Below are 27,423 nucleotides of genomic sequence, written 5' to 3' on the forward strand. Positions count from 1 at the left end.
TGGGCACGTAGGTCCAGGGCCGCCGTCGCGTCCGAAATTTTGAGGCCTTCGCGAGAAGCCCGGGCTACCCCCTTCCGGCGCAGCTTGCCCGCTTTTTCGCAACCCTTTCGGTAAGCAGCTCGACGGCCGGCACACTTCCGCGCTTGCCGCCGTTCCTTCCTACCTTGCTACCCGCTTTATCCTGCTCTCCTTAGCCCAGGATCGTCCAAAGGACAACGATCCTCGCTCGACGTGGGCGGCGGGCAACGTCAGTTACTCGCCACCTGCTTTGACTTTCCGGGCCTGCTGCTGCTTCTGCTTCTGCTTCTGTTGTTCACTAACGCTACTTGCTGGCTCATCAAACTCTTTCCTTCGATACACCGCTGTTCTCGTTTTTCGTCTCTTCCTCTCCTACGTCTCTTTCTTCGAATTTCTTGTCCGAGCAGCTTCTCCTCGGCTTCTATCCTCGATTTATCGGTATTTGTCGGAATCGCGTAGCGTACACCACGGTTCTTCTTCTTCCACTTTTGCCCGTAACTCGATCACCGATCGCTCATGGAATCTTTACTGCTCGATCGTGTCCGTGCGTACGTATTCGCGGTTCGGTGTTTCCCGCTTGCCGTCTCTTCAACTTTTCGTCCTCTTCTCTCTTTTCACTCTTCGTTCAACTCCTCCTTCCTCTGGTCTGTATTCGCGTCGATACGTAGCGATTGTTTCTCGCGTGTAAGTGTCGTGTATGACCGTGTGTCTGTGTATGTGCGTGATTGCGTATTTGTGCGTGTCGTCTGCTCGATGAATCAGTGCGCGCGCGAATTGGACGTCCTCCTTTTGCGCGGAGAACAGCCGATTTCTTTCTTCTATCTAACTTAAAGTCTATCGTACACTTAAGTTCAGGTTAAAATTCAGGATTGCCCAGCCCGGACGGTGTGAACGAGAAGGACAGTCCGTTCAGACGCGAATTCGTTCGGTTCGAAGTAAGTCGTCGTTGGCCGGTTTAGTGCTGGCGGGTGGTGAAATCTCACTCGCGGATTGATGATACTGCTCGTCCCGTTTTGCCCTGAGTAGTTAGTAGCCCCGTTATGTCGATGTACGTGTCTGTGTATACGTGTGTGAGTGTACGCGAACGTGCAAGCCCTCGGTCGAAAGCGTGAAAAAGGAAGGACTCGCGCGTTCACTGTGTACCAATGATAGGTCGTGTGATTTCTTCGAACCGGGACGACAGTTCTTCTTCTCACGGGATTTCGGTCACTCCGTCCGCACTCTTCTCGCGCGTGTATCTGCGTCTGTGGATTCACGTCGACGAAGTCGCTGCTTCTTCCGCTGCCACTTCCTTCTCGACGACTTTTTCCCTTCGTCGAACGTCGGTATTTTCGCGTCCGTTCACGACTCCTCCTCGAAATGCGACTCTAGGGGTTTTTTTTTTTTTCTTTAACTCTTTAAAAGGAATTCTATTCGATTATCGATTTAACCGCTCGCCGTTACCGATATATCGTCGATGGTAGTTGTGGTTGCTTCTTATTATCGTTTAGGTTTATTAATATTGCACTTAGGTACACTCGTTTTTTGAACACACTGAAATATATATGTATGCGGCGCGAGGTTTCTCTCTAACGAGCTGCTGCTGTTGCTGCTTCTTCTTCGTCTTCTTCTTCCTCCCCTTTTCCTTTGTCCTTTCTTTATTCCTTTCTTCAACTGATTTTCTCTTGCTTCTTGTAACGTTCACTTCTATCTCTATTCCAGATCTTCTTCTTCTTCTTCCTCTTCTTCTCTTCGTTCACTCGTTCTCTTTTTTTCCCTTGCTCTCTTCTTCGCTATCAAATCACTTCCGTCGCAACCCCGCTTCTACGCGTCTCGCTTTCGCTCTTCTTTTACTCTTGTGTTCCTCCGCTTCTTCTGCTTTGCTCGTCTTATTCTGCTTCTTCCGCTTTGTCCAGTCTTCCTCTCCTGCGCGGGAATCTCTTGCTGCAACGCGTCTCCCGCTTGAAGCTGCAATTCAGAAAGAAAACGCTATTTTTATGCCGCTCCTTTCTCACTAACTTTACTCGACGAACCGGCACAAGTTGTCACTCGATCTAGCGACGCGGCTCGAATCATGCAACGCGAATTAATCTAAAGTTTCTAAGCGGAAGGGTTACAGGCCGACGTCAACCTCGCACTAAACACGATCTCGGAAAATAATCGTTTTCGGTCGAACACACGTATTTTCACACACTGCAAACTATTTATCGCTCCTTCGTTCGCGAACGATCGCTATTCCGGATGAAAGGTTGAAAACGAAACGAAGAATGATCGGAGAAGACGAGGGATAGGGTTTTGGAAATCGTGGGTGTTTGGATCACAAGACTAGAACGCATCACTGTAACCGGTCCAGGTTGAAAATCACTAAACTAAGCTTGAATTTCTAATCACGATTCGTTTATTCCAGTTGCTGATAATTAACTCCTGAGAACACGTGAGTCGCGAAACGTTTTGCCGTCGCGTCACACTCGGCTACCGGTTGAGGAAACGCGAACGTGTCGCGATAGAATAGTGGACATCGCACCATCGCGATTGTCTGGTAGACTTTCGAAAGGAAAGGAATCATCTAAAATCAGGGAATCGAAACTGATCTCCGATTGATCGCGATTTTCAGTCTTGTCGTGTTGCAACACAGGTTTTCACGCACATAGACAACGAGGAAACACTGTTATTTTGATCGATTGAAACGATTCTGACGAACTATTAGCGATTCGGCGAATGCTTCCATTTACCGAGATACGTTTTTAATTCCTTTAATTAATACGCGACACCGAATCGCGTGGGTGACACGTTCCGCGGAGGCATTCCTTCCTCGAAGAATTTATATTTCCACAACGTGGGACGTTACGAAAAGACGAGGAGAAATTGTTAAGAAAATCGTGATTCGTCAGTGTCGAGTGGAAAACCGTATTCCTCGTCAGCTTGCAACCGATCACCCGTATCGTATTTGACATCGAAAATTTCGCTCAACATCGACACTCGTCGCCGGTCGCAGGAGGATCTCGCGGGATCTTGATTTTCGCGAACGAATCTGTCAAACTTTCAGCAAATCCATGGACGAACGGTAAACGAGTGCGACGACTCGGCGATTCCTTGGCGTACTTTTTTCCGTCCGTCGTGTGGTGCGTTAACGGGCCACTCCATATCCGGCCTGGAAGCGAGATCGTGAAAGGATCGAGTCGTTGACGATCGCGACGAAACACTGTAGACGACGATGACGTGTACCGGGCATGTCAGAGAACTCGGATGGAGGGGGTGGATCAGCGGTGGTTGGCCGAAAGAGGGGAAAACTGACCAAAATCACGAAGGAAAAAAGAGAAAAGATCGCGAGGACCGTCCGTATACCGAGCGGTTGATCACTTTATTCAAAGTCCCACGGTGGATCGAGAACACTGTCAGTACACGAGGCAAAGGAAGCACGGAAATCGAAGAAAAAATCCTGTATCCCTTACGTTCCCGAGCGGATCGAAGGATCTCTCTTGGAGAGAGAAGCGACGATAGCTGATCGAAGAAGTCGACGATCGTGTAAACGCACTTGGCCGACAGAAGTATCTTCTCAGAATCGAGCGTGCAAAGTGTGTCTGTCAGGCAAGAAGATGATGATGCGTTGTTCCAGTATCCCGTAGCAGTCGCGAAGACGAAGGAGCAGCACGACGACGATGATAAGTACAACTACGACGAAGACGACGACGACGACGACGACGACGATTCACGACGGCTAGTATACAACAACGGCGCGTGTACGATCGAGGAAAAAGCTCTTTCCTCTTCCGCGTTCTCGAGTCCTTGACGGAGGAGGAACCGAAACTGACTCGGGTCTGCGGCTCGCGAGAAACGCTAAGTCCTTCTCCGTCGGGGGCCGGTGGTGGCGCGCTTCTCAGACCGCGTGCGTCTGACTAAAAGCCACCCCCTCGTGCCTTAAAGAACGCGTGTTCGGGTAGGGGCGTTGTCTTAGGTGGTGCGCGGTCGCGAAATTTCTGGCTGCCTCCGTCTCCCTTTGCCGGCTCCCTTTTCCGCCTAAGAGGCTCGCGAGCCAGGGTCCTTCGGACCTGGGCCCCGGCCCAGGTCACCCTCGACCGACGTCCGACACTTGACCGGTCCTCCCACGACCAAAATCTACCTCGCAGAGGACGAAAAACTGAGCCTGCCCTAGGACAGCAGTTTTCAAGCTACCCCTCTTTTCCTTTGACCCCACCAGACCTACGACGAGGCGCGAGGCGCGAGGCGCGCGCTCTGTCTTCTCCCCCTTTTCCTCAACGCTCGACCACCCCTCTTGCCCCGTTCCTTCGGACCAAGCTCCTCATCGTGGGTGGGGGACACTATGCTGCCGACTCCGTCGACGTCTCCGACGGGGGTAGCCTTTCTAAAGGGATGAGAAAGACGACCAGTGGTGGGGTTGCCATTCTCTCTTTCTCCCTTTTCCTCTTTTTCACCACCTTCCTTACTCCTTCAGACACTCTTTCTCTCTCTCTCTCTATCTATCTATCTATCTATCTATCTCTCTCTCTCTCTATCCTAACGCTAAAGGAAACCCAGCGGAAAAGCAGGGTGCAAGAACTCTGACCATCTTTCTCTATGTACCTGGATCGCCGATACCACCCTCCGTCTTTCCTTACGGACCTTTGCCTTCCTACGCCAATATAAACAGGCGCGCGCTTATTTTTCTTCTCTTTTCACCGAGATCGCCCTTGAAATTTTCTTCTCCAACTTCTTAAGAATATCTATCCGATACACATCACTTTGACGTTTTTCTTCTACCGATCGTTTCCCGTCCGTTCGCACGCGACGTGCGAACGTCACGAACCGATGAATTCGACTGACCGAAAAATTGTTGTCGGCGGCTCTTGTAAGGGGGTGTAGCGGCAGTCTGAGGTACGAATAAAAAGAAGGGGACCGTCGTATAAAAATGGCCTCCTCCCTTATGCTCCGTATGGCCACACACGCGTGACTAACTAAAACGAGGGGGAGTGGGACGAGCTTTCTTTTTTTCTATCCCTTCCCATTAGGTCGACCCTTCGAATCGAAACGTTTTCTTCGTACAACGTCAAAATCTTTCGATCAGTACCAAACAGTTTCTCTCGTAATCACCGATCGTCTCGATTCGAATCTTACGATCTTTCTCCCAAGAATGCTCGAAGAGGGAAGCTTGTTTCCGTTTGCTCGAGATCTCGATCGAAAGATAGATCGTCGACCTCGAGAAGGACGTCGACTTTTCAACGGACGCGACGATGTTCATTTTATAGTCGAGGGTGGTCGATGGTCATCCTACTCGTCTTACGCACCCTCCTCGTCAAATAGACGAGCTACCCTTCTCTCTTCTTCTCGCCCCTTCTCCGCGGCCATCTAACGTGTCTACTACCCCACCACCACAGTAGCTTTACATCCCTTCCTGCCTCGACAAAGTCTTTCCCCTCTACCGCTTCTTCTCTCGCTCGTACTCTCGCACCATCAACCTTCCACCCTCTGCGAATCCTTCCTTTTCTCAACCCGCTTTTCCCTTCCTTCGTTCCACTGCTTTCACGTCTCCCACCACCGGAGCCAACGACCCCCCACGCGCCGCATTTTTACGTTGCTCTCGTCCTTTTTTCCACGTGTACGCCACGTGGAAGTGTGAGTCCGGAGGGCGGAGAAGCGCACCCTCTTTTTTTCCGCCACAACCCCCACCCTCGTTCTGTACACGACGCTCACCCTCCGCGACTACCTGCCACGAGGCGCTTTCCACGCTTCAGGTGGACGAGTTCTCGCAAAGAAGGCAGTCCAACCGTGGATGTTGATTCTTTGTCCCTTTACTACCCTTGCGCGACACGCGCGTTCAAACGGCAATCCACGCGTGACGGGCACCCTCGATGGGCCTATTTTTCGGCCAGTGACAAAAGCACCGTGTATATGTAGGGGGATGGAAAGAAGAAGACGCGGGCAGAGGAGTCGGGAAACACATTTGTTCGAGGATGTCGGCGAACGCCTACCCCGAGCGATCTATCTACCGGCGAATCTGACAGATGTCTGTAACCGCACTCGCATTTTTCGATCACGCATCTGCATAAACACGCGAAAGAACGGCGCGGGGGAGTAGCACGATCACGATCGAACTTCCGGCCGCGACAGCCTGTTACCGTGGTAGAAATTTCAGCGTGCAACAATGATATATTCCGTTCGCGAGTACCGTAAACTGATGGAACGACAAATTAGATCTGTCGCAAATAACAGGATAGCAGGCCCGAGGTTATTTTCGCAAGTGTATCTGGCGAGTTTAACAACGGGAAAAATACGGACGAATTTATGGGTTACGGCGATAAGTGCGCAGGGGCGAGGTGGCCAGAGGGGGGAAAGAACGCATTGGGCAATCGAGGCTCGTTTTAAATTACAAATGAACCGGCAGGGTAAAAACAGGTGAGAGTCGAGGCTCTTTCAGGAAGGGTGGGTGGATCGCGGAGCTGCATGCGCACATATGCACCGGTTAGCGTACACACGGGCCCGGCCAGCGAACGACCAATTGCACCTACGTACGTGCACACGTTCATGTAACATTTTAGATCCCGATCCCGATCCCGATTCCCCCGATCCCGCTCGGCAGCTGGAACATCGACGAAACTAACCGACACAAGAGGAGGAGGAGGTGGAGGAGGATACTCGACTCGGTGCGTACGATCGTCGTACACGTGCACTTACATCTTGGCGGCCAGTTGTGCCATGCCGGCGCGATTCAACTCTCCTTTCCTCTCTCTCTCCCACCCTCAACCTTCTCTCTTATACCTTTTTCTCTCCGTCTGCGAATCGACTCGATCGACTCCGCTGATAGAACGCTCCGCGTACGGCTCTGCGTAGGAAGACATTTGTCTTCTGACCCTGATCCTGCTTTCTTTCTTTCGATTGTCCGACTTCTCGGCCAAAACCAGACAGACCCTCCACCCGCTCGCTGTTCAAACCGTCCAGTTCTTCAATTGCCAACCGCGGCCGCGTTTTCTCGATACTCTTTCAGCATCGCGAGCCAAGGTATTGCTTGTCAGATCGTACCATCGCTTCCTGCTGGGTGTGTAAAGTTTTGCGATACGCACTTTTGCGCTTTCAGACGTTCGGTTTTGGTAAGAAGAAGATGCCAGTCTTCTTTGAAATTTCTTCGTTGGAATCTTTTTTCTTCGACGACAAAAGAACGAGTCGAATTTTATCTCCCGCTATACGATACGAATTTTTCTTTCCTCTCCGCGCGATTCATCCCCTCGAGAGAAAACCACCCCGTGGAGAGGTGACGCCTGGCGGCGAGGCAGGGAACAAGGGTCGAACGAGTAGAGAAAAGGGTGACTCGGTTCTTTGGTTTCTGTCCGTGCTAAACGCGACGCAAAGTATCGATCGCGTCGAACGGAGAAGCGCGATCGTTCCGTTTAAACGAAGATAAAAAGTTGATAAACTTTTTGGAGTTTAGCACAAGATTGATCGACTACCTGTCGATTCGAGGTGAAACAAAGTTCTGGTAAATCCAGCCCACGCACAGAATACGATTCAGAGCCGGCGTTAAGCTCGTTCGCGTCGATTACGATCGGAACAACGAATCAGAGGAATGAACGTCACGCAAACTATCGAAACTGCAATCCGGATTAAGAATTCTAACGGTAGGAGTGCTCGCCAGTAGGATGAAATGAGCGACGCGTCCGGCGCATTACGCAATGAAAGAAACAAATGAAGCTTAATAGAAAAACTGCCCGCGCTAGAAAAACCATTCCATCGTACGTTTAGTACAGCTGCGACAGAAAGTTCCTACCCTCCCTTCGCGATATCGAATACAATCGCAATAATTTTAAAGAAACAACAACGTTTTTAGGACTCGATCATTCTATTTAGTTGCAGCAAGACTTTTGATCGAATTAAAAAGAAAAAGAAAAAGGTAAAAGAAGAAACGATCTACTTCGAAGGTGGAGCGATTCAGTGGTTGTCAGAGCGGAGTCGAGCGATTCAAAATCATTACACAGAGCGACGAGACACCGCTAATTTGTCAGAGCTGTTTACACGGCTTCGTTATTGACAACGATCAACAAAATCCGCGCGAACGATGTACAGAGCATCGATTCGACAAACACGCCAGCTCGTTTATGCGCTCCCCGGAGCGTGCATACCAATTCAATGAAAAATCTTATCGGCCGTATCGATGAGCATCCTTTCGATCGAAGATGAATTTTTCACGAGTCGATCGAGCGTTCGGAGGGAGAGGTATCGCGAACAAACGTTCGAATTTCTATTAATTCATTCTGACGGAAAATCGGGAGTACCCTGACGTGTCTCCCCGTTGAAGATCAAAGTGTCGGCCTCGGTTCGGCGTGGCGCGGACACGCCGCGACGAGACTGTGGAACGCGTCGCTCGCATTTTTCCCGACTGTACCACCACTGTCATCGTCTGTGGCTATGTCAATAGAAGCCAATCTAAGTACATATGCACACACAGATGTAATGCAGCTCGCAGTGCACGCTCTGTAGACCGTGATGCAATCGTGTGCCTCGTGCCTCGTGCAGTTTCGACATTCTCTTTGCCCCGCGTTCACAGCACAAAGTGCGGCAACGAGTGCCGTCGCAGAAAATTGATGCGCTTCGATTCAGAGGCAGATGCACACCGTGCCCGCGGTGTCCGTTACTCCTCTTGTCTCGATTTCGTTTTCAACCACCGAACGATTTCGACGATCGGGCTAAAAGAAAAGATTCATTCCGCGACATTGGTCGGAAACTTTTTTGCGACTCACCGCGAACTAACGCTGGCAGATAAGATAAGAGAGAAGGCGCGTATCCAGGATCAAGGTGACCAAGATAGCGTATTCGCTAGAAATTGAACCGTGTCAAGAATCAGCCGACTAGACGGTCTAGATTGATTGCGAAAACTTGGAAGAATCATACTATGGGCAAAAAATGGCAGAGATTCGATAGAAAAAATTGATCGAGCCTGTCGGGCATCGGGTGCAATTTTCGCGTCGTGCCGCGAGGGTGGAATAAAAGAGAGGGTGCTAGGGGGTTAATCGTAGCAAATGCGAACGGTCTGGACGAAAATCGGCGAGAGAGCGCGCTGGTGGAAAGTTGTACGGTTTTTCGGGGGGTCGAAATGCAGCCCGGTCGCCGTGGGAAGGGGAATTTTCCGTGGAAATCATCGACGTGTCCCGGGTCATCGACGAGCTCGAACCCGGAACACGAAACGTACACGCGTGCAAACGCATGTGCACGTACGAACGGTAGCAGGAAGGTGGTAGGCCGGTATCTGGTATACCAAGAGCGGGGTGGTGGTTCCCGCATAGAACGCCGTGCGACGGCCTCCCATTGGCCTCCCATTGGCCGGTCCGGGGGTGGCTCGCTGCAGTCATCGATTCAGGCAGTCATTGGCTGACTCGGCCCCGGCCGCCATTTTGAATGACTCCGGGATCAATACGCGGGGTGTGGAAAAAAAATGCATGCAGGCCCGCCACCCTCTCTCACCCTTCCTCTCTCGCTCACCCTCGGTAGCTCATGCTACCACCGACACCGAGTTGCATCGCCTTCTCTTTCCACTGACGGGGCACCCTAACGCCTTTCCGCTCCTATCCACCACCCCCTGCTGGCATTCCCGGCGCAACAACACCGACCGACCATCGTCGAACCCAGCCAAATGGGATGATAGACTCGTACCGGCTCCTACACGTTAAACCTTGCAGCCCTCTACATTCGTTTCCACACCCCCGTACTCGTTTGAGTTCGCACGTGTGTGTGTGCGAAACGAATGCACCCTCTCGTTTGAAAATCATCGAAAAAATGCTCGACGAAAGCGCGCTGTTGCCGATCCCCTGCAACACCATCCAACCACCCACCCACCTCCCCCCGTCATCATTTCTCGTTCGCCAACGAGAAGGTAACTGCTCGCGTGTTGCTCGTTGCTACGTTGCATGCGCCGTTTGGTTTTCAAGCCAGGCTTTCGTTGCCAGTTGCGAAATAGGAAATTTCAAATCGAACTGCTGCACACCCCCCTCGAATCCCTCTACCTTGTTTCCGCGCCCACCTCACCCCCTGATCATCGATACCGTTCCCGGGTCTGCTAGCTGTGCGTCATTGTTCCATGAAAAATAAAATCATTTCCACCAGCCGCTCGTTCGGCCGGTTCGCAATTTTTCTACCTCCCCCACACCCTTCGCGTCTCTATTTTTTTTATTTTTTATTTTTTTCTCCATTCGCCTCGACGATAAATTTTACCCATCGAAATCCACCTATCCCGATTTTCCAACCGTTCGTTCTACCGAAACGCGTTTGTTATAATCCTGTCGCCATTTTGCTGAAACTTAGAAGACTAACTGGTCAATGACTCCTATCGAAGTTTCCCCGGGTGTACGAAGGTCCTTTACGTTTCCCCTACGATTACTATCGCCAATGTCTATTTACTCGTAGAAATAGTTGAATCGTCTCGCGTGTAACTAGTGGACGCCGAGGCGACCGGTCATCAGCGGCGTCGCACACTACTTAATAATCTGCGAATTATAATGATAATACGCGTAATGGCAATACTACGGTTAACAGTAGTGATTACGGTGTAGTTGCTATGATTACGGACGCTCTCGCGTTTAACCGATTTAGTATAATAAGTGGCGGAGCCGTGGCAAGCGGTGCTGTACGCACGAAAGTATACAATTACGAGAGGCAACTTTCGTGGCGGTCGTTGCTGGGTGTGCCGTTCCGTAAAGGGCTATTATTATTACGACTTGTAGTAAGACTTGTAGGGAAGGAAAGCGGCGTTTAGACGATTTATCGTTCTAGATTCACGGTTTTCCTAGCTACGCGATCGAGATGATCGTCCCGGACGATCCACCGAATCGGCCGCGTATCCGAAACTCGACGAATGGACGCGAGACTTCGTTTTCGCAAAAGGGGAACGGAACACATGCGACATGCCATGCAAATTTCTATTATTAACTTGGTTTCTTACGTGGTTTCTTGGGTACTTACGTTTGGAACCGAACTAATTGAAACAAGGACATAAGGCTTCTCTTGGTAGCAACGACTTTTAGATCACATTTTTAGTTTATTAAGAATTTTATCGCTTTTTTTCATTTTTCGCTTTTAAAATTTACGTTTAAAATCTAAAGTTTCTCAAAACTTGTTAAAAATATACTTTAGTCATATCTTTACAATTTACTTTGTTTAGGCGTCTAAAGTGTTTTTTTGTTATTTTATTATTTTTTTTTTATTATTCTTTTTTCCCCCCCTGTGTTTCTTGCTTGTTCCTTCGACAGTGTAGGTATACTCTTCTTTTCTCTTAAGGCAATGCTTTTTTGTTTAATTTCGTTTCTTCTCTTTTTTTTTGGCTTTTTTTGTATTTTTTTTTTCTTCTTCTTGGTTTCCTATATCTCTTTTCCACTTCTTCTTTCGTTTCTTCGTCGTCTTCTTCTGCTTCTTATTTGTCGTAATTTCGAAATGAGGAACGCTCGAACGAAATCTTTGTCTAAATAATCAAGTCCGGTTTCGGCAGAAACTTAAGAGGAGTTGTTCAGACTTTGTGTGTTTCACAGACAGAAATCGGTGCGTGTTTCGGAAACGGTGAAATTAATTTTTCAATGAAATAACTATGACAACACATAACAACACAGTGCGACGCGTCTGAAACAGAAAGAATACGAGGGGGCTCGTCGCGGCGTCAAATTTTCTTTTTCACGATTTATCGACGAAGTTATACGATCCGCGGTGCGCGTTTCGCGTTATCAGAATCGAAGGACCGAGCGTCGAGGAGCTAACTCGAGAAAATCCGAATCGCGAAAATCGAATATCTTATCCCAACCCGTGAAGAAAAGGTATCGCGAATTCGAAGAAGAAACGAAATAAGCGAAAAATATGAAAAAATAAAAGCGAAACAACTCGATTGGAATCTGTAAGCATCGCATAAACGAAGACGATGATCGTGGCGCCTGGTGTCGAAGGTGTCAGCCCTCAGTGGGGGGTAGTAAGTGGCGTCGGCATAAAGGGTTCGAATTTCCCGCGGGACGAAAGGAAAAAGCTTGCTTGTAAGAAGGGGTCCACGTGACCCGAGGAACGAATGAGCGTCTTTGCTACCCCCGCCGCATCCACCCCCTTGCCTTCCCCTCCAGATGGTGGTTCCCCTTCTAGGGAGGCGCGCGGCGTCGCTCCTTGCGCGTCGTGGTAAGACGCGTCGGGAGGCTGACTCTGTCTTTCTCCCTCGCTCTCATCGGCCCTAGCAGCCTAGCCTCTTTCTCTTGCTCGCTCCTCGTGCTTTCCCGGACTTTTCTCCCTCACGTGCTCCTCGCGACTCGCCAGTGTCTGTTGGCACGTCGCGGGACGGTGATCTTGGCTAGAAAGCAGGGCTCCTTCTGCCTTCTTCCTTCTTGCTCGCTCCCTCGCTCTTCCTTCAACTTTCCCCCCCTCTCTCTCTCTCTCTCTCTCTCTCCTAGGTCTTTCACCTCGTCCCGCGGCATCGTCCCCTTCGCGAACACGCCGATCGCACCATCGGACATCCCACGATCAACCAAGACCCGCGCTTCTCGGCCCTTCTTTTCCGCGAAACTCCAGGATACGGCACGATACGCGAGGCGTACGCGAACCCGAGCGGACGCGACGTGCCCCAACGATTATCATCCTCTCCCCGAGAGAGTTTCGCGACTTCCCGATCTTGCCGTACGGTCTAGCAACACCTGGCGCGCACCGTACACGATTTCTTCGCCGATCGCGATACGAAACACGGTTATTTTAGGAAATTTTCGGTAACCTTTGATAGAGGCATTGCGAGCATCCCCGTGTCTGAGTAGCAACTGCGCCGTGGCCCCGTGCCGGGCACCCCCACCTCACCTCCTCACCGCCTCTATCGCACCGCCGAGCCACCAACCCTCTCTCGGACGCGCGCCCCTCGACCTCCCCAACTCCACCGTGGCCCTCGTAGCCTCTCCCTCGAATCATCGCAGCCCTCTCTGCCGGACCTTGTCCCGTTCTCGACCATCCACCCCCTCGGACACCCTCGTTAACCAGCGCTCCGATGCCCCATGCGCTGAAGCGCCTCTCTCTGCGCTTTCCTGCGTTTGCGTTTTGCGCTGCGCAAACCCCGCCAGGTGGATAACGACATACCCGCCGCCTACGCCGATCATCTCGTCCTCCACTCTGAATTCATCGTCCACCTCTCTCTTACCAACCGTTTCTCTACACTTCTCTTCGTTTATCCGTGTCGTCTTTAGGGCTACGTTTCGATCTCCTAGATAAATCACTTTTCAGACACGTTCCTCCTAAATGTCGTACGATCGAGGAAGTTGTTTTTACTCTTGCCATTTCTATCACGACCAAGACCACGGGGGTATCGTTTCCTCTTCCGAACGTTATCCTCGCACCAATGGGTGCATTCGTTTTATCGATTATTTCGATTGCTACGCCGGTGATTCGGCGGTACGAGCATTCCCGTTTCGAATTATTGCCTCGAGTTTCGTTTCGGGGGGGGAGGAACGTTCCTACATTCGGGGGAAAATACTTGGATGATTCTTTTTCATCGACACGACTGAAATTCCACGAAGGATCTACTAAAATCTTTGATAGCAATTTTGCAGTCCATTAATTTTATAAATCTTTTTCAAGAATTTCTGAAGAATTTTTCGACGATACGCATCGAACTTTCAATTGTTTACGATGCTTCGTTTTCATGATAGACCGGTTTGTAAACGGCGAGGGGTGGCTTCTCTATCACACCCAATAACGATTCGGAGGTGTTATCGCGGCTTTACATCCCTTTGGCCCCGGCGTGACAGTAAGGTTAGCACGCCGTTGTTGCGTGCACGCCAGAATGGACTTTGCGTTCGCCGTGTATTTCGAATACCAACGTCGACCACAACTCGTCTCCTCCTCGCTTTATGAGACACAGATCACTTTCCAGAGACGAGGAAGCGGAACGAACTTTACGACACCTGAAGTCTCGAATTTTTCGTTCGAACGATAATGAAAGGAGGATTAATTTCCAAAAAAAAGAAACAGTTTTCAAAATTTCGTCGGCTCACAGTGGTAAATAGCAATTCGAGGGGTGTTAGCACGACACTACGTGCCTTTCCACCATACTGACTATAAGGTTAACATAACATCGTTGCGTACGCGACGTAACAGAGTAGTACACCGTCGTATTTCGAATCCTAGCGGTGACCGCAACTCGCTCCATCGCGTATCCACGGGGGTTGATCGACCACCGCCAGAACGGCGTGCCTCGCCTCTGGAAATTCTCGAGCTGCATTCCCTAGCGCGAGCCTTTCATCGATAGACCAAATCTTATTACGACTGCTAGACTATACGCCATCGACGAAATGCAACTTCGATGCATGCAGTTGCGAATCGTTTTACAATCACGAATTTATTCTTTGAGAATCAGGTTCCGTTATGGTGCGAGATATTTATAAAAATTCGATTGGATAACATTTTGTGACGCGTCTGGTTCGACTAAGAATTCTTCGCACCCTTTTTTTTTACGCGTTAAGGAAACAAGGGCGAGATCGAGGGGGCATGAAAAGTTGCGGAGGGGTGGTCGGCGAAGAAAAGAGGGATTCCAGTGGCGGACCGACCCTCTCGCGTCGTCTTTCGAGCGTCGATGGCGGTTCCTCGTAATTGTATCGATTGTCTTAGCACGACACTGTCCCGACCGTTGAGCGTCGTCCCAAAAGGTGAATGCCGCTTCCCTCCCCCTGGCACCCTCCAAAAGACCCTCGGGTATTCTACGCGGCCCGACGTCAGGGTTTGACCCCTTTTGTTGTTTCGTTCATCGAAAAATAAAAATTCTTAACCGGATGAAAGTTTGACCTGGATCTTTTTGTCAGGAAAGAGGGGTGGGGGGACGACGCGAGGCACAATGGTACGGTTTCATTTGCATATGCGGACTAGCGGCACCGTGACACGTGGTACATCCCATTCCGACGACGAGGACGTCTCTGTCGAGCGTCGACCACGAGACAAGCGACCGAGGAGATGGAAAAGAAATGAAATTTTGACGGCTCTCCTTGAGCAGCCAGTCTCCTCGCAACGAGCTTCTCTCTTCGATTTCAGAGGGATGAAAACTGGCTGGCATCCTTTCGAAACTCTCGAACGTAACGGGGATGAGACCGTTCGCTTCTCCCCTTTGGCGACCCTTCGCTAGGATAATCATAATAAGTAGAGAAGGACCGGTTGACCAGCGGATAGAACCGCTGGGGACGATAAAACAATCGAGGCTGATTTTTTGTCGGGACAGCTGCAGCGGCAGAGAAACCTCTGTCGATTCGACGGATTCGACCCGGCTGGACGTACCGTACGATTGGCCACGTTCTCGTACGTTGAAGAGAATATCGTTCAACCCCACTCGATATCGAGGATGAAAAATTGGTGAATCCAAGGTAATCTATCCGTCGAACAATAGTTGGAACAATAGTTTGATCGCGTTTTCTTTAAAAGAGAGAAATCGAGCGAATCACCGGGGACGCCCTTTTGGCCAGCCGCCTAATGATCGGCGAGTAAGACGGGGTGGAAGACGAAGGTAACTCGATGGCTCGCTTGTCCCGGGTAATTAGTAAAAACAAAGGAGAATCCCGAGCGCGAGAAGGAGGCAGGAAATGGCCGTCTGAGAGGAACATAAGAAAAGCAGCGCGGCGCGGTGCGCGAGTTCCAGATAAAATCTAAATGAGAAAGTAATCCCTCGAAGTCGCGACGGGCGAACGACGGGACCGGAGGAACGGGGAAAGAAGGAGAGGAGGATAGGAAACGAACGGGGCAGAAAAGAGAGGAAGCGGCATCGTTTTGACCACGCGACTCCTTCTTCGTGGTAGGTCATGGCACCTGGATATCCTCGCGTGGTCTTCCCCGATGTAAACACCTAGCGTGCGATGTGACCTAGCTGCGCTATCGGGCTAAGCGGGAGCTTAACCTAACCCAAGCTACCGCGTCGACACACGCGGGGCGCGGCGTGAAGAGGGCAAAGTACGCGTGGGTGGCCCCTATCGATTCCGACCCATGAAAATAACGGAATCTCTCGTGGCGAGCTTTCGCCAACTTGCACGCGCCCTCCAGGTTGCTAACCAGCCGTTTTCCTACCCCCCTTTTCGCTGAAACTGTGAGCCACGATGAACGGAGGTAATCAAATGAAAACAAAAATCACGGGCCAACCTCGAAGCGGAAGAAAGTTACGCGGCCAACTTTTACCTTTTTCGCCGCAATTTGCGGACGATTCAACCGTGAACCACCCCCTCGGGCTACTCTTCAACCGACAGCTATTCTTCGACTGCCTTTTCTTCGCTTCGATCCACCTCCGTTGGACACTTTTCACCAAGACGTTGCAAGCTAAGATGCTTTCATTCTCATTAATTCTACTCTGATAAAGATCCGATACGCTGCTGAAATCCCTTTTTATCCTATCCTACATTATTCCTTTGTTCCCGATGGAAGATGCTCACCACCTTCTCGTGGTTTCCATCGAGCAATGACGATTTATTATTCGCTAGTATTTTAATATTTCTATTTTTCAAATAATACTTTTATTATCACTTAAATCGTCATTGGCCAAGAGTGAGATTTCCTAGCGTCTCTAAAAATCTAATCTAATCGACAGGGTAGAAAAATTCTTCAAAATCCTAAAATGTCCCATCGAACGTTGGTACGTCTTTTTAAACAAACAAATCTCTCTTCTTCGTCGCTGGTTCGACGCTAACCACGCTCGAAAAGCGATTCAATTAAACTTTCGCCTGGGCTGCGAATTTCCGTGGCTCTTCGAAGCCTCGTATCGGGCGTCTATCGGATACGCGGATTCGAACAAACGAGCAAATAATCCGCAAAGCACCGCGGGTAGGCCAGATGTCCATTCTCGAAGGTATACGTGTAGCATGTGGATAATCGGAAGAGCAGCGCCGACCACGCGGCATATGCCGCCTAACGGAGCACCGGCAGCTGCACTCTTCGCCGGCGAGACATCGCGATTGCGCTATAATCCCGCTAAACCTGGGCCCGGAAGTGGCGAAGAAGGTGTATTATCGTCCCTAAGGAACCTGCGATTTCGGAAATCTCGCGTCATACGCGGTGATTTTTCGAGTTTCCTCCCCTTGAATCGCGGTTGCCTGGCCTCGTTTCTTCCCGAGGTCGCACCGCGTCGTCCGAGTCTTTTCATTGTTCCAACCCCTCTGCATCTCGCTTCCCTTTGTACTCGACTGTCTGTTCCGTCTTCGACGGCGAACAAAAGAGGCAGAAAGTCGGGAAAAAATGAGGACCAGAGGTCCTAACACTCTTCTGTCTGCTCTTCTAAGCAGCTTTTCTAAGCTCCGAGAGACTTTTTTGTGATCCTTCCATAGGTTTGGTTAATTTGCATAAATATTGTTTTTTTCTTTGGTCGTTGGTCGAGCCATGGTGAAGTTTGAAGAATCGTCGCGCTGATTGCGAGGTCCGCGATTGCTGATTCAGTTTTTCCCCGGCTAGTTGTAAGCCAGAGTTGGCAATTGCAGCGGCGATATTTCGGCGGGCGAGTTCGCGGCGCGTTAACTTTGTTTATCTATAAAGTGGCGTTGCTGATTAAGTCGCGGAAAAGTCGGGCCGGTAAACAGAAGGAAAGGGAGGGACGCGACACGGTGAAATCCAGGGCAATATTTCAAAAGGCCGCGCGCGGACGGGCGGTACGGGCGAGAGCGATGTAAAACGCGGCTTGAACAAGTTGGCGTACTCTTATCGCCGCGACGAGAGCCGCGACACTTATAATGAAATTTCCGCGGGGGAAGTAAGTTTTAAAAGTGCAAAAGTGTCGAGGGACAAAGGAACCCGACCGAGGGGAGGACGGTCGAGATTTAGGAGGATCATAAATCGAGGCGACGTCTTGGTGCCGTGAAAATCTCGCGAAGATTAGAGACTCACTCTCACTCTTTCTTCCTTTCTCCCTTTCTCTCTCGAATCGGTCTAACGAACTTTGGCAGAGACGTAGAAGAAATCTTGTTTCTCGCTTTCTTTTCTTCATCTTTCTGCGAGATGGCAGTCTCGAAGAAATCGTTTCAGATGCAACGTCAGCCGGTTCGATTGGCAACGAAGCCAGGGAATCGGTAACGAACGAGCCACGGCATTTCGGTTTTTAATTGAAAGCAAAGTCTGTAGATTTTTAATTAAGAAAATTCAAGATCGACCCGTACCGGTCCATCCATCCGTCTATCCATCCATCGGCTCCTCTGGCTGCTGCTCGGAGTCTCCTCAAACAGTTTTATAATTGATTTCATTTTCATTTATTTTCGCGCGAACCTCTTCGTCTTTTCCTCTCTTTTTCTCCGATCCTGTCTCTCGTAACTTCGTCCCGCTTCGAGAAGCCGTTGCTGCTACTGCACCCTTGCCACCTCAGCCTCACGCCGCAATCAATTTAATGTTTTAATTAAGAGAGTATCCGTGAAAAATTAGATTTTAATCGGATCGCGCCTCTTCACCAAACCCTCTGCTCGCGCTATCTGTTTACTTTCGACCGGTGCCTTTTAATAAATAATTTTAATTGCCTCAGACAGTGTTCGAAAGGGATCGACCCGCCATGGAATCGTATCTTTTTTTCTTTAAAGGCGGTTCTCATTACCCACGCGGTTTTACGTTTCGCAATGTTCGAGACATCGGAGCGTTGGCTTCTACAAACGTCCCTCCCTCGAGCCCTCCAAAAAATATCCGCCATTTCGCGTGCTATTTTTAAGCGATCCTATCGTTGCGCAACGCGTAATCGGGGATCAAAATCGCGACGATAAAACCTGGACCACGTGTTTCTCTCGAACAAAGTTTGGCTCTCGGATGCGACAACAATCCAAAGTCTGCACGATGCCTGACAAGTTATTAGTTGACGTTCAGTCTTGTCATTTTTCTCGCCAAGATAAATAAAGCATTGTATTCAATGCGGTACAAAGTTGTTTTAAGCTTGAAAATAGTAAACGAGTCGGGTGTACGTCCGCATTGTTAAAAGAGGGAAACAATTAAACGCAAGGAAAATTTGATCGTTGCAGATGGTCTATTCTGAAAAAATCGTTCTTCTTTTTGAAAGAAACGCGTATTCGGAAAGGAATCCGAGGAGGAGACGAGGTGCGAGGGAAGGGAGGATGAGAATTCTTGGTATTGAGACGCAGAACAGCTAGCATAGACCGAAAAAGAAAAAGCCAGCCGCGAGAGAAGGTCCACCATTTTCCGAAGCTATTCTAGAGTGTTATGCAACTGCCGGCCAATGCATTTGGCCGGGCAGAGCTTTATGGCCGAAGCTCGCACGCGCAAAAATGTTTGTTTTAACTCGGTGCCGCCTTCCCCCACACACACCCGTCTACCTGCTAGCCTCGCACGAAGCCTTGAATTATTCGGAATGTCAGAATATTTTGTAAAATTAGATCTTCCGCTTTTCCGATTCGATACCGAGTTGAATCTTTCGCGAATTATTGTCTCGCCAAATTTTTCCGCCAAGAAAACGACTTTACTGGTCGCGTACTGTTTCTCCGACAAGCGGAAAAATTTAAAAATACTTGAGAGGAAAATCCTTTGTTCGATGAACCGTCACGCCGCTTCTAAGTGCGATTTCCATTTGTAAATGATGCGACTAAACAATCAGTATCCATCAACCATTACGCCTCGCTAATGGAAGAGTCTTAAAAAGTTGCTACCCGCCCGAGGGATGCGGAATTTTGAGATCTTTCGAGCGGCTGTATTCCCAGTGGAACAGCCGAAAAGGAGTGTCGAGAGAAGAATGGGGGTGGGGATTCACAGGAACCCATCCCACTCCGTATTTTTCACCCTCCATTTTTACGCCATCTTTTCCCGCCGACGATCCACCCTCTCTTCGTCGCTCTGTCCCCTTTTAGGATCGCCGGCTATCTTTGTCCCTCGTTCTTCACGCTTTCGCTCGACACTCTTCTCGCAGAAAGACGAATTCTCTTCGATTGTTTTAATCAATAACGCTCGAGTTCATTTTTCTTTTCTTTTAATATATACAAAAGATATACGCGCGTACAGGATAAGCAATTTGTTTGGGAGAAATTTTCATTTAATCTAAGAGTCGGGGGATGAAAATAGACACGCTCGAATCGAGGGGTGCAATTGTCCCCTGACAAGGAACCTGTTATTCGGAACTTTTATAGGTAATTCAGTGATAAGAAAACGAGAGAGAAGTTTTTGTCGCTTAAAAAGGAACAAGAAGATCCAATTTCCGGATAATGATTGGGCCGATTCAATCAGTGGTAACGATAATAGAATTCTTTGGGAACGTTTTTCCGTACTTTTGCGCAAATTGCTAAGCCATTGTTTTCGCGGATCGATACTTGCCAAGCATCTCGCTCAACCTCGAGCTTCTTTAATGAAACGTAGAATAAATAGAACACAGTCGCAGTTTCATCTTTTAATTTCAATTTCCATTCCTAGAAAAGTTTCTTTGTTTATTAATTTCTTGTTTCCTAATATTTTTCTTAGCCCTCTCGGCGATCTTTTACCGTGCAAATTAATTTCATTTTTGAAACGCAGTTTCCTTTTTTTCCTCGGTCAAAATATTTCGCCAGAGTCCCGCAATTATTCTCGCGGTTTCAGATACCTTCCGCTCGCAGCGTACGAGAAGTAATTATTTTTCCGGTCCGTCATCCTTGCGACGTTCCCTCTACCCTCTTTTCCACCCTTCTCGCACCCCCTTGAGATTTTTAACCTCTCGCAAACCCTTTAACGTCTCTGACTCTCCTCCTTTGTCTCTCTTTCTGTTCTGTCGCGGCCGAGACAGAAGGAAACGGCGAAGGGCTGAGGACGACCCTTGCTTCGCGGACGAGCACACTTTGAACGGGAGAAAAGAAATTAGCGAAATTAAACGAGCCGATGTAGCCGCGGCGTTTTTAGGATCGAGGGGAATCTCACCCTCGCTACTTCCACCGGAAAACAGCATTATTTGCGATTAATTATTTGCACGACGCGAAACGATTGGCACGTCAAACGAAGGGTGGTTACCTATCGACCGGGAATCGGGAAACCGTTGGAATATTTTTCAATGAACTCGCACTATTTTTCCAAGTAAACACGGTAATCCTTAAAATTAGGGCACTCGGTTGCTTGAACGAGCAAAGTTTCAATGGACCAGATTGTTCCATCGTACGAGAATGGCGAATGATTGGGAAATATTTGTTCATGAAAATTCGAGCATCGATAAAATGAGGAGCAAAAAAAGAGAAACGAGGGTAGGTGGTATGGATAAGAGAGAAAGAAAGAGATAGAAAGGAACGTTAAATATTTTGGAACGTCTGGCTCGCGGCTCGGTCGCGTATTTGTTAAAACCTTGCTCGTGAAAAGCAGCAGGGCCTGCTGAAAATGGAATTAATCTGTCGATGCGTACCGTGCACCCATTTAATATCCATCACGCGTTCATCACTGCAGAAGCAATCCGGCGGTTGTTCTCGCGCCACGCTGTTTTTTCTTCCCTTCTCTCTCACGCTCTTCCTTTGGCCAACGTTCGTACCTCCTCTCCATTGGAAATTTTCGGGGGTGTCTGATGGTGGCGGTGTTGCGTTGCTTGCAGCGTCCCGAGCGAACAAGTGAACGAACCAAATAACGAATTTTCACGCGATATCGAGACACGATGACACCGGGCCGATAAAGAGAAATTTTGAGCGTAGCATCTTAATGCGCCGCGCGCCCGTCGAAAACTGACCCCGCAGCTGGCCGCCTTAAAAAAGGGGGGTGGAACGGGGCCCAGAGGGAAGGGCGAGCCCATCGGTGATGCCCTGTGTCCATAGGTGGGGGCTAACAAAGGGGAAAGAGCATCGAGTTATCTGGAATTATTTTATTATTCTTCTCATTCTAGTTTTTCTACTACTTCAGCATCTCCATCGATATTTCTACCCCCTCGGGAGGACCGTTCGTTCTTCCCTTTTCGCGTACTCCCTGCTCGAACATTATCTCGTCTCTTGGTAGCAAACGCGTTTCAAGGTGCCACCGGGTCGGACCTGTTTAAGGGTTTAATTCGAGGCTCCATTGGAGGGATGGAAGGGGAGAAGAGGGGTGTGGGACAGGGGTGAATCGAATACGCGTTGCGTGAATTGCAACATTGCCTCGTTTCCAGCCAGGTATATTTTGCATGTTACACACCGAAGAGGGGACAATAATGCTTGCTACTTTGTCTTCTTTTCTTTTTTTTTTTTTTTTTTTAATTCTACGACGAAGTAGACGTTAGAGGGCAATGGACTCGTCAAGATTTCGATTCAGGTACCTTAAAGAATAGGTGACAAAGGGACGGACAAATGTTTCGAGTTTGCAGACAACCTCTCTAGCTTGTATTTTATTTAGTTTTTATTCGATAATGTATAATACATATGGCCGCGTTGTTTATTCATACGCACGGTCCGTACACCGCTTCACCCTTTCCCATCCCCGATGATACACTTTATTTGTCTTTTATTATTTATTACCGGCGAAATTCTGTGCATTGTTTTCCAAAACACTGCAACTAATCACCACGCTACACCCTGTCCCTCCCCCCCGTCTCTCGGTCAGCCTGTTTTCCGTACACCACCCTCTCCTTCCGCCACCTATTCGATCGATCGTTCCGCAAAAGCCTGGCATGGCTCGCTTACGCTCGATCCTCGATACCCTCTTCGCGTTTCCAGCGAATTTTCCATCGCGATCTTTACCGTTGAATTTCCTTCATTCTTTCGAAGAGGAACGAGTGGGGGAGTAACGAAGCGTGCGTGCGACCAGATCAGCGAAGCAACGGAGAAAGCAGCATCGCTACGAAGCGACACAGCGATTGGAAGACTGAAGAAAACGCGAAGGTTTTCTGTGCCCAGAGCTGGTTCAGCAAATTTCCTCGAATCCGCGTGTTTTCGGTTTGTTAGTTTGCGGCTAAAGCGTACCAGTCAGAATTCTGCAAGCAAGCAATATTAATACTTGTTAGAGTTTAGCGCAGAAAGACGAATTATTCCGTCGAACAGATGCATCGCGATCGTGGCGAAATGTAAAATTTCTTCGATCGTCCCGATGGATCTTTTCGACGTTAGCAACGATAGTACAAAGCTCGATATTAGTAGAATTTAAAGTAATTCTTGTACAACGTTACCTGAATACGAATTCTCTTTCCCTAGCAGGCGTTCGTTATCATCGTCTGTATCGTATTCGTCACCGTCGTCGTCGTCGTCGTCGTCTTCCTTCTCGCCGTCGTCCTCGTCACCATCCTCTTCCACTCGATGCAATCCGTCTTTCCAGTTCATCCGACACTGTTTCGCGAGACCGATCAGTTTCGTTCGTTTCACTCACTCGCGGCCGCTTATCAGCGAGAAAAACGTCGCCGCGTCGCTGAAGTATCGAAATTAAAAAAAAAAAAAAAAGAAAAACAGGCAGACTCGACGAAACGCGGAAGGACACCTCTGTGTTTGCAGCGCAAACTTCTTTATCGAAGCGACTCGCAAAGAATCGCGAGTCCCGATGCAAGAACGCGCCGATTCTTCCCACTTTCTCCGGTTTTCTTTCAAAGATCCCCTGGCTGACGAGCACTGATCTCCGCGTGCATCGCTCCGGCCACACGTCCGCGGTTCAACTCGACGTTACGTCGACGACCGCACTGTACGATCGTGTCTCGTCTTCTCCGTCTGGTGGAAAAACGCTGTGTGCTTTCCGATCAGCTCCGCGGTACAGTTTTTCGTAAGTGCCGTGCCGTGTGCCGTATCGGTGAAAACGTGCACCAGGGCTGTACGCTTCTCGCGGCTAGAGGGGGCGCCCGATGATATTGGCACCGTATTTCGGTGTCTACCACACTGGTCGTTTCTCTTGATCGATCTCGATCCGGCCGGGTCCTCCGGTTACTTTCTTTTCTTTCTCTAAACGACGTCGATCGGAGCTGTTCGAGTTGGACGACGTTACGATTTTCAGCGTGTACTGAAATCCGTGGCACCACGTCCGCAAGTGGGAGGGACTGGTTCGCACGTGACTCAGTGTGTCGTATTCTTTTCTTCCTCCTTCGAAGTGCTCCCGTAGCTCCGTGGTAGCCCTTTTTCCGTGAAAATTGCGCGCGCGTTCGCGTCGCTTCTCTCGCTAGCGCGCGTCCGGGTCGGTGAACGTAACCTTTATCACTTCCTGCCGGTTGAACGACGAGCGTGGATCATTATTCCAATTCGACAATGACGAGCGTTCATCACGATTCCGGGCCTCGGATCACTGCAACGCGTCCCGATTTTTCACCTGTCCGTTGCGAAGAGGAAGGAGAACGGGAAAAGATCGCGGCGTCGAACTGCCCTTACCCCGGCGAGTAGCGGGATGGAAAACGCGAAGGATTTATACGGGATACGGGTCGGAAGACGTCACCAGGTTTACACGTGCGTGTACAGGTACGCGGCGCACGCTGCCACGAAAAGCGATCTCCGTAGCGAAGTCCGTAGCGAAAGCGAGCGTTGCGTAGCGGCGTGTTCCTCCCTCGGGATCCGTAGCTCGAGAGAGAGTCGCGAAACAGCAAGCAGACTCCCCGAGTCGCTTACCGGATTATCGGATTCTAGGAAAATCGAGCAGCCAGCGTATCTCTGTCCCGGGTGTTCCCTCGACCGGCTGCCTCCTTTTCCTTCTCTCTTTTCTTCGTGTACCCGTGTTGCTTGCTTCCTGTTGGATGCGGTCGCCTCGCCTCGCGTCCAGCCGCGTCGCGTCGCGTCGCGTCCTACGTAGACGGGTTGCGTTCGCGCGTGTCACGCGGCCACGATTTCGAGGCTCTCGGTGCGAACGCGCGGGCCTCTTCTCCACTTCGATATTTCTGCGATTTATTGCGGCGCGACTTAGAAATGCATCTAATGCGGTGCACGCCGCATAGAATGCATGCATGCACCTTGGCGGCGGGGAGGGCGAGCCACGGAGAGCCGAGAAGTCGGGCCGAAGCGAGTCGAGTCGAGTCGCGGCGCGCAACGCGTCTGCGCATGCGCCCTCGATCAGACCGTGTGTACTCTACTCGCGCGCGCGGCTAGGCGAACGCGAGCTCTAGCGAATATGAGCGAACGGATCGGCCCGCCGCCGCCGCCGCCGCCGTCGTCGTCGTCGTCGTCGCCGCCGCCGCCGCGGTGTATCTTCGCTACGTCATTCATTGGCGTGGAGAGTGAAAATCAGAGCTCTCTCCGTGCGATCGCACCGGTGCGACCGGTAAATCGGCAACGCGTCCCTCCGACCACGCTTCCAAGGCTGCTTCAATCGTTTTGGTGAAATTTCGAATTTTCCGGACTGGAAGGCGATCGGAACGTTGGGACAGCGTGTACGGTTGCACCCCCTTCTGGTTCGAAGGAAAGCGAACGTCACCCTGAAAGTTTCTCATAGCGGTCGCGTGTCGCGGAAGGGAAAAGTTGGTTCCAATGGGCGCGGGATCGTATGGTTGCGTCCCTGACTCGGTAATTCCTAATACGGCATCGGTCGGCGGGATCAACAAAAGCTCTGAAATATCTTTCCTCGGCTCCGCGAGAACTTCCTGCCTTGGGCGCAGTTACCGGTGGTAAATTCTCGCGGAACGCCGCGTCGCGGTCCGCACACACTTGCACGCGAGCGGTTCTTCGCTGCCGCGGCGCGTCGCGCCGTTGCACGGCGGTGCATCGAGCGCGCGGCACAGTTTACCCGCGTGCATGTGTCTGCGTGCATTCTGGCGTTTCCACCGTCGAACCGCGTGGCCTATCCTAGAGCTCGACGGATCGCGGAGTGCAGAGGAGAGGGCTACTCTCCCCCTCGGTTCTTTCTCGTTCCACCGTTCTTCCCGCGGCGTTCTCCGTTCTCCCTTCACTCCTCTCCTCTCCTCACCGCTGCTCCTTCTTTCTCAATCTCTCGAGCCTCTTTCGCCGTGGTGGGTGGGAAGCAGTGCCCCCCGCTAGGTACGACACTGTATGATTTTTTGACGACCGATGAAAGTTACTCGCGCGAGATATTCTATTTTAAACTTTCGGCCGACAGCCGCTTCGTGGCCACCTCCAACCCCACCACCGTCCACCGAGACTTCCTACATCGCGATAATTCCTGAAAAGGAGGAAGCCATTTTGCGCCGCTCACGGCTCTTCGCCGCGCGCGGGGGATAATTCCTCCGCGCCGCGTCCGTACGCCACCGCGTTTCTTTTTTCCCATCCTCCCCTCGACTATGATTCTTTTCTTTTTATCTTTCTTGGGTGATCTCAGAGATGGCAATGTTCGTCGAGAAATTAAGCGAACTTTGGAAGAAAAATTTGGAGAAAAGTGTCTCCGTCCGATTTGCGGACACGGGACAGAATCGGTGGTAAAAACGAGCGTAGCGTGCAGAGGCGCGCGCTGATCATCCGTCGTCGGCTGGTCCCGCGATGCCTTTTTCTTTTTTTTCTCCCCCGCCCCAACCCTGCTGATTCTCCCACCCCGGTTGCCCGTTGGCCAGGGCACCCTGTCCGCTTCTCTGGACGTAGCCGGTCTCCGCGCCGGCCCGCTCGCTTTTGTTTTCCTTTATTTTCCGGTTTTTCCGGGCGGGCTGCACGCCGGCCGCCGGTGAGCCGCGCAACAAGTAGCAGATTATAAAAATCACTCGTCGGCCTGGGGGCGTGACGGGGGAAAAAAGGACGGGGAAAAAAAAGGACCACTCTGCCACGTCCATGAAGAACGGTCACGCGAAACCGAGGGAGAAAGAGAGGAGGCGAGGAAGAAAGCGCGAGGAGAGAGGAAGGTGAAGCGATCGAAGTGGCGCGAAGAGGAACAGGGATGGAGCTAGGACGAAAAAGAGAGCCGACCGTCCACCGAACGGGATGGAAGTATCCAGTGAAAGAGATGTGGGAGGATAGGAGAGAAGGAGAGGATCGAAGAGAAGGATGAAGAGAATGGGGAGAGGGAGAGAATGAGAGAGGAACGAACGAGTGCAAGAGGGAGGTGCGGGCGTAGGTACACATTTACCTATACATATGCATGTTTCCTCGTCCCTATCCTCGCCCTCGCGCTCGGCCACCCTCTCGCGCTCTCGAGCATCCCTCTTCCTTTCTCTCTCGAACAGGCGCGCGCGCGCGGCCCGTGCGTGGCGATTTACATTAAACGTTGGTCCGTTGCCTCCCGTTCCGCAGAGACGCGCGAGAGTTGCCGAGGGGCGAGCACCGGGCCACCGACAGAGACCGAGAGAAAGCAGGAGGAAAAGCGTAGGAGAGGAGAGAAGAGCGACGAAGCGAAAGAGAGAAGAGTCATTCTCTCTGTCTCTGCTCCCGTCTCACTTTCTCCGCTCTCTATCGTTCACACGCGACGGACAGAGGAGAAAATCGTCCGAAAATACGCGGATACGAAACACGGTGAGCCAATACGCGTGAGCAACGCGCGACGAAAAAGATTTCCTCGATCCCTGGGATTCGATCGCAACCCCCCTGCTGCACCTTGACGCGCCTCGCACGGGGACGTTGCGTATTCCTCGTCGATGCACGCGTACTCGTTCCAACACACTTTTACCGGCTATTTGGGAAATTTCTCTTCGTTCGTTTCCCAGTTGCGATCCTTTTTTGATACTTCGCTTCGTTTACAATGAAAAGCAGT

The 27,423-nt window shown here is 50.5% G+C and overlaps 1 protein-coding gene across 2 annotated transcripts; it reads right to left on the bottom strand.

Annotated features, from left to right (window-relative positions):
- Positions 1–74: 74 nt before the first annotated feature.
- LOC114880015 (acidic leucine-rich nuclear phosphoprotein 32 family member B-like) lies at positions 75–24,884 on the bottom strand. Of its 2 annotated transcripts, none has more exons than XM_029195558.2 (2): positions 23,000–24,884; positions 75–1,965 (listed from the first exon to the last, which is right to left on the bottom strand). In XM_029195558.2, exons 1-2 carry the CDS (start codon positions 23,148–23,150, stop codon positions 1,799–1,801), a joined length of 318 nt encoding a protein of 105 aa, XP_029051391.1. In that variant the 5' UTR covers positions 23,151–24,884; the 3' UTR covers positions 75–1,798. The 2 variants fall into 2 exon arrangements, 1 of the variants encoding a protein (XP_029051391.1); XR_003790016.2 differs by lacking the exon at positions 75–1,965 and adding an exon at positions 22,212–22,807 and having other exon boundaries at positions 23,000–23,095.
- Between the last annotated feature and the right edge of the window lie 2,539 nt (positions 24,885–27,423).

Source organism: Osmia bicornis, chromosome 10 (genome assembly GCF_907164935.1).
Source record: "Osmia bicornis bicornis chromosome 10, iOsmBic2.1, whole genome shotgun sequence".
In the NCBI taxonomy this organism is placed as follows: domain Eukaryota; kingdom Metazoa; phylum Arthropoda; class Insecta; order Hymenoptera; family Megachilidae; genus Osmia; species Osmia bicornis.

Bases quoted from the DNA above. Each gene is read 5' to 3' on its own strand.
- LOC114880015 (XM_029195558.2), bottom strand. From the start codon at position 23,150: ATGAACTGGAAAGACGGATTGCATCGAGTGGAAGAGGATGGTGACGAG. The intron at 1,966-22,999 runs GTAACGTTGTAC...TCTGAATTGCAG, and splicing joins GAAAGAGAATTCGTATTCAG to CTTCAAGCGGGAGACGCGTT.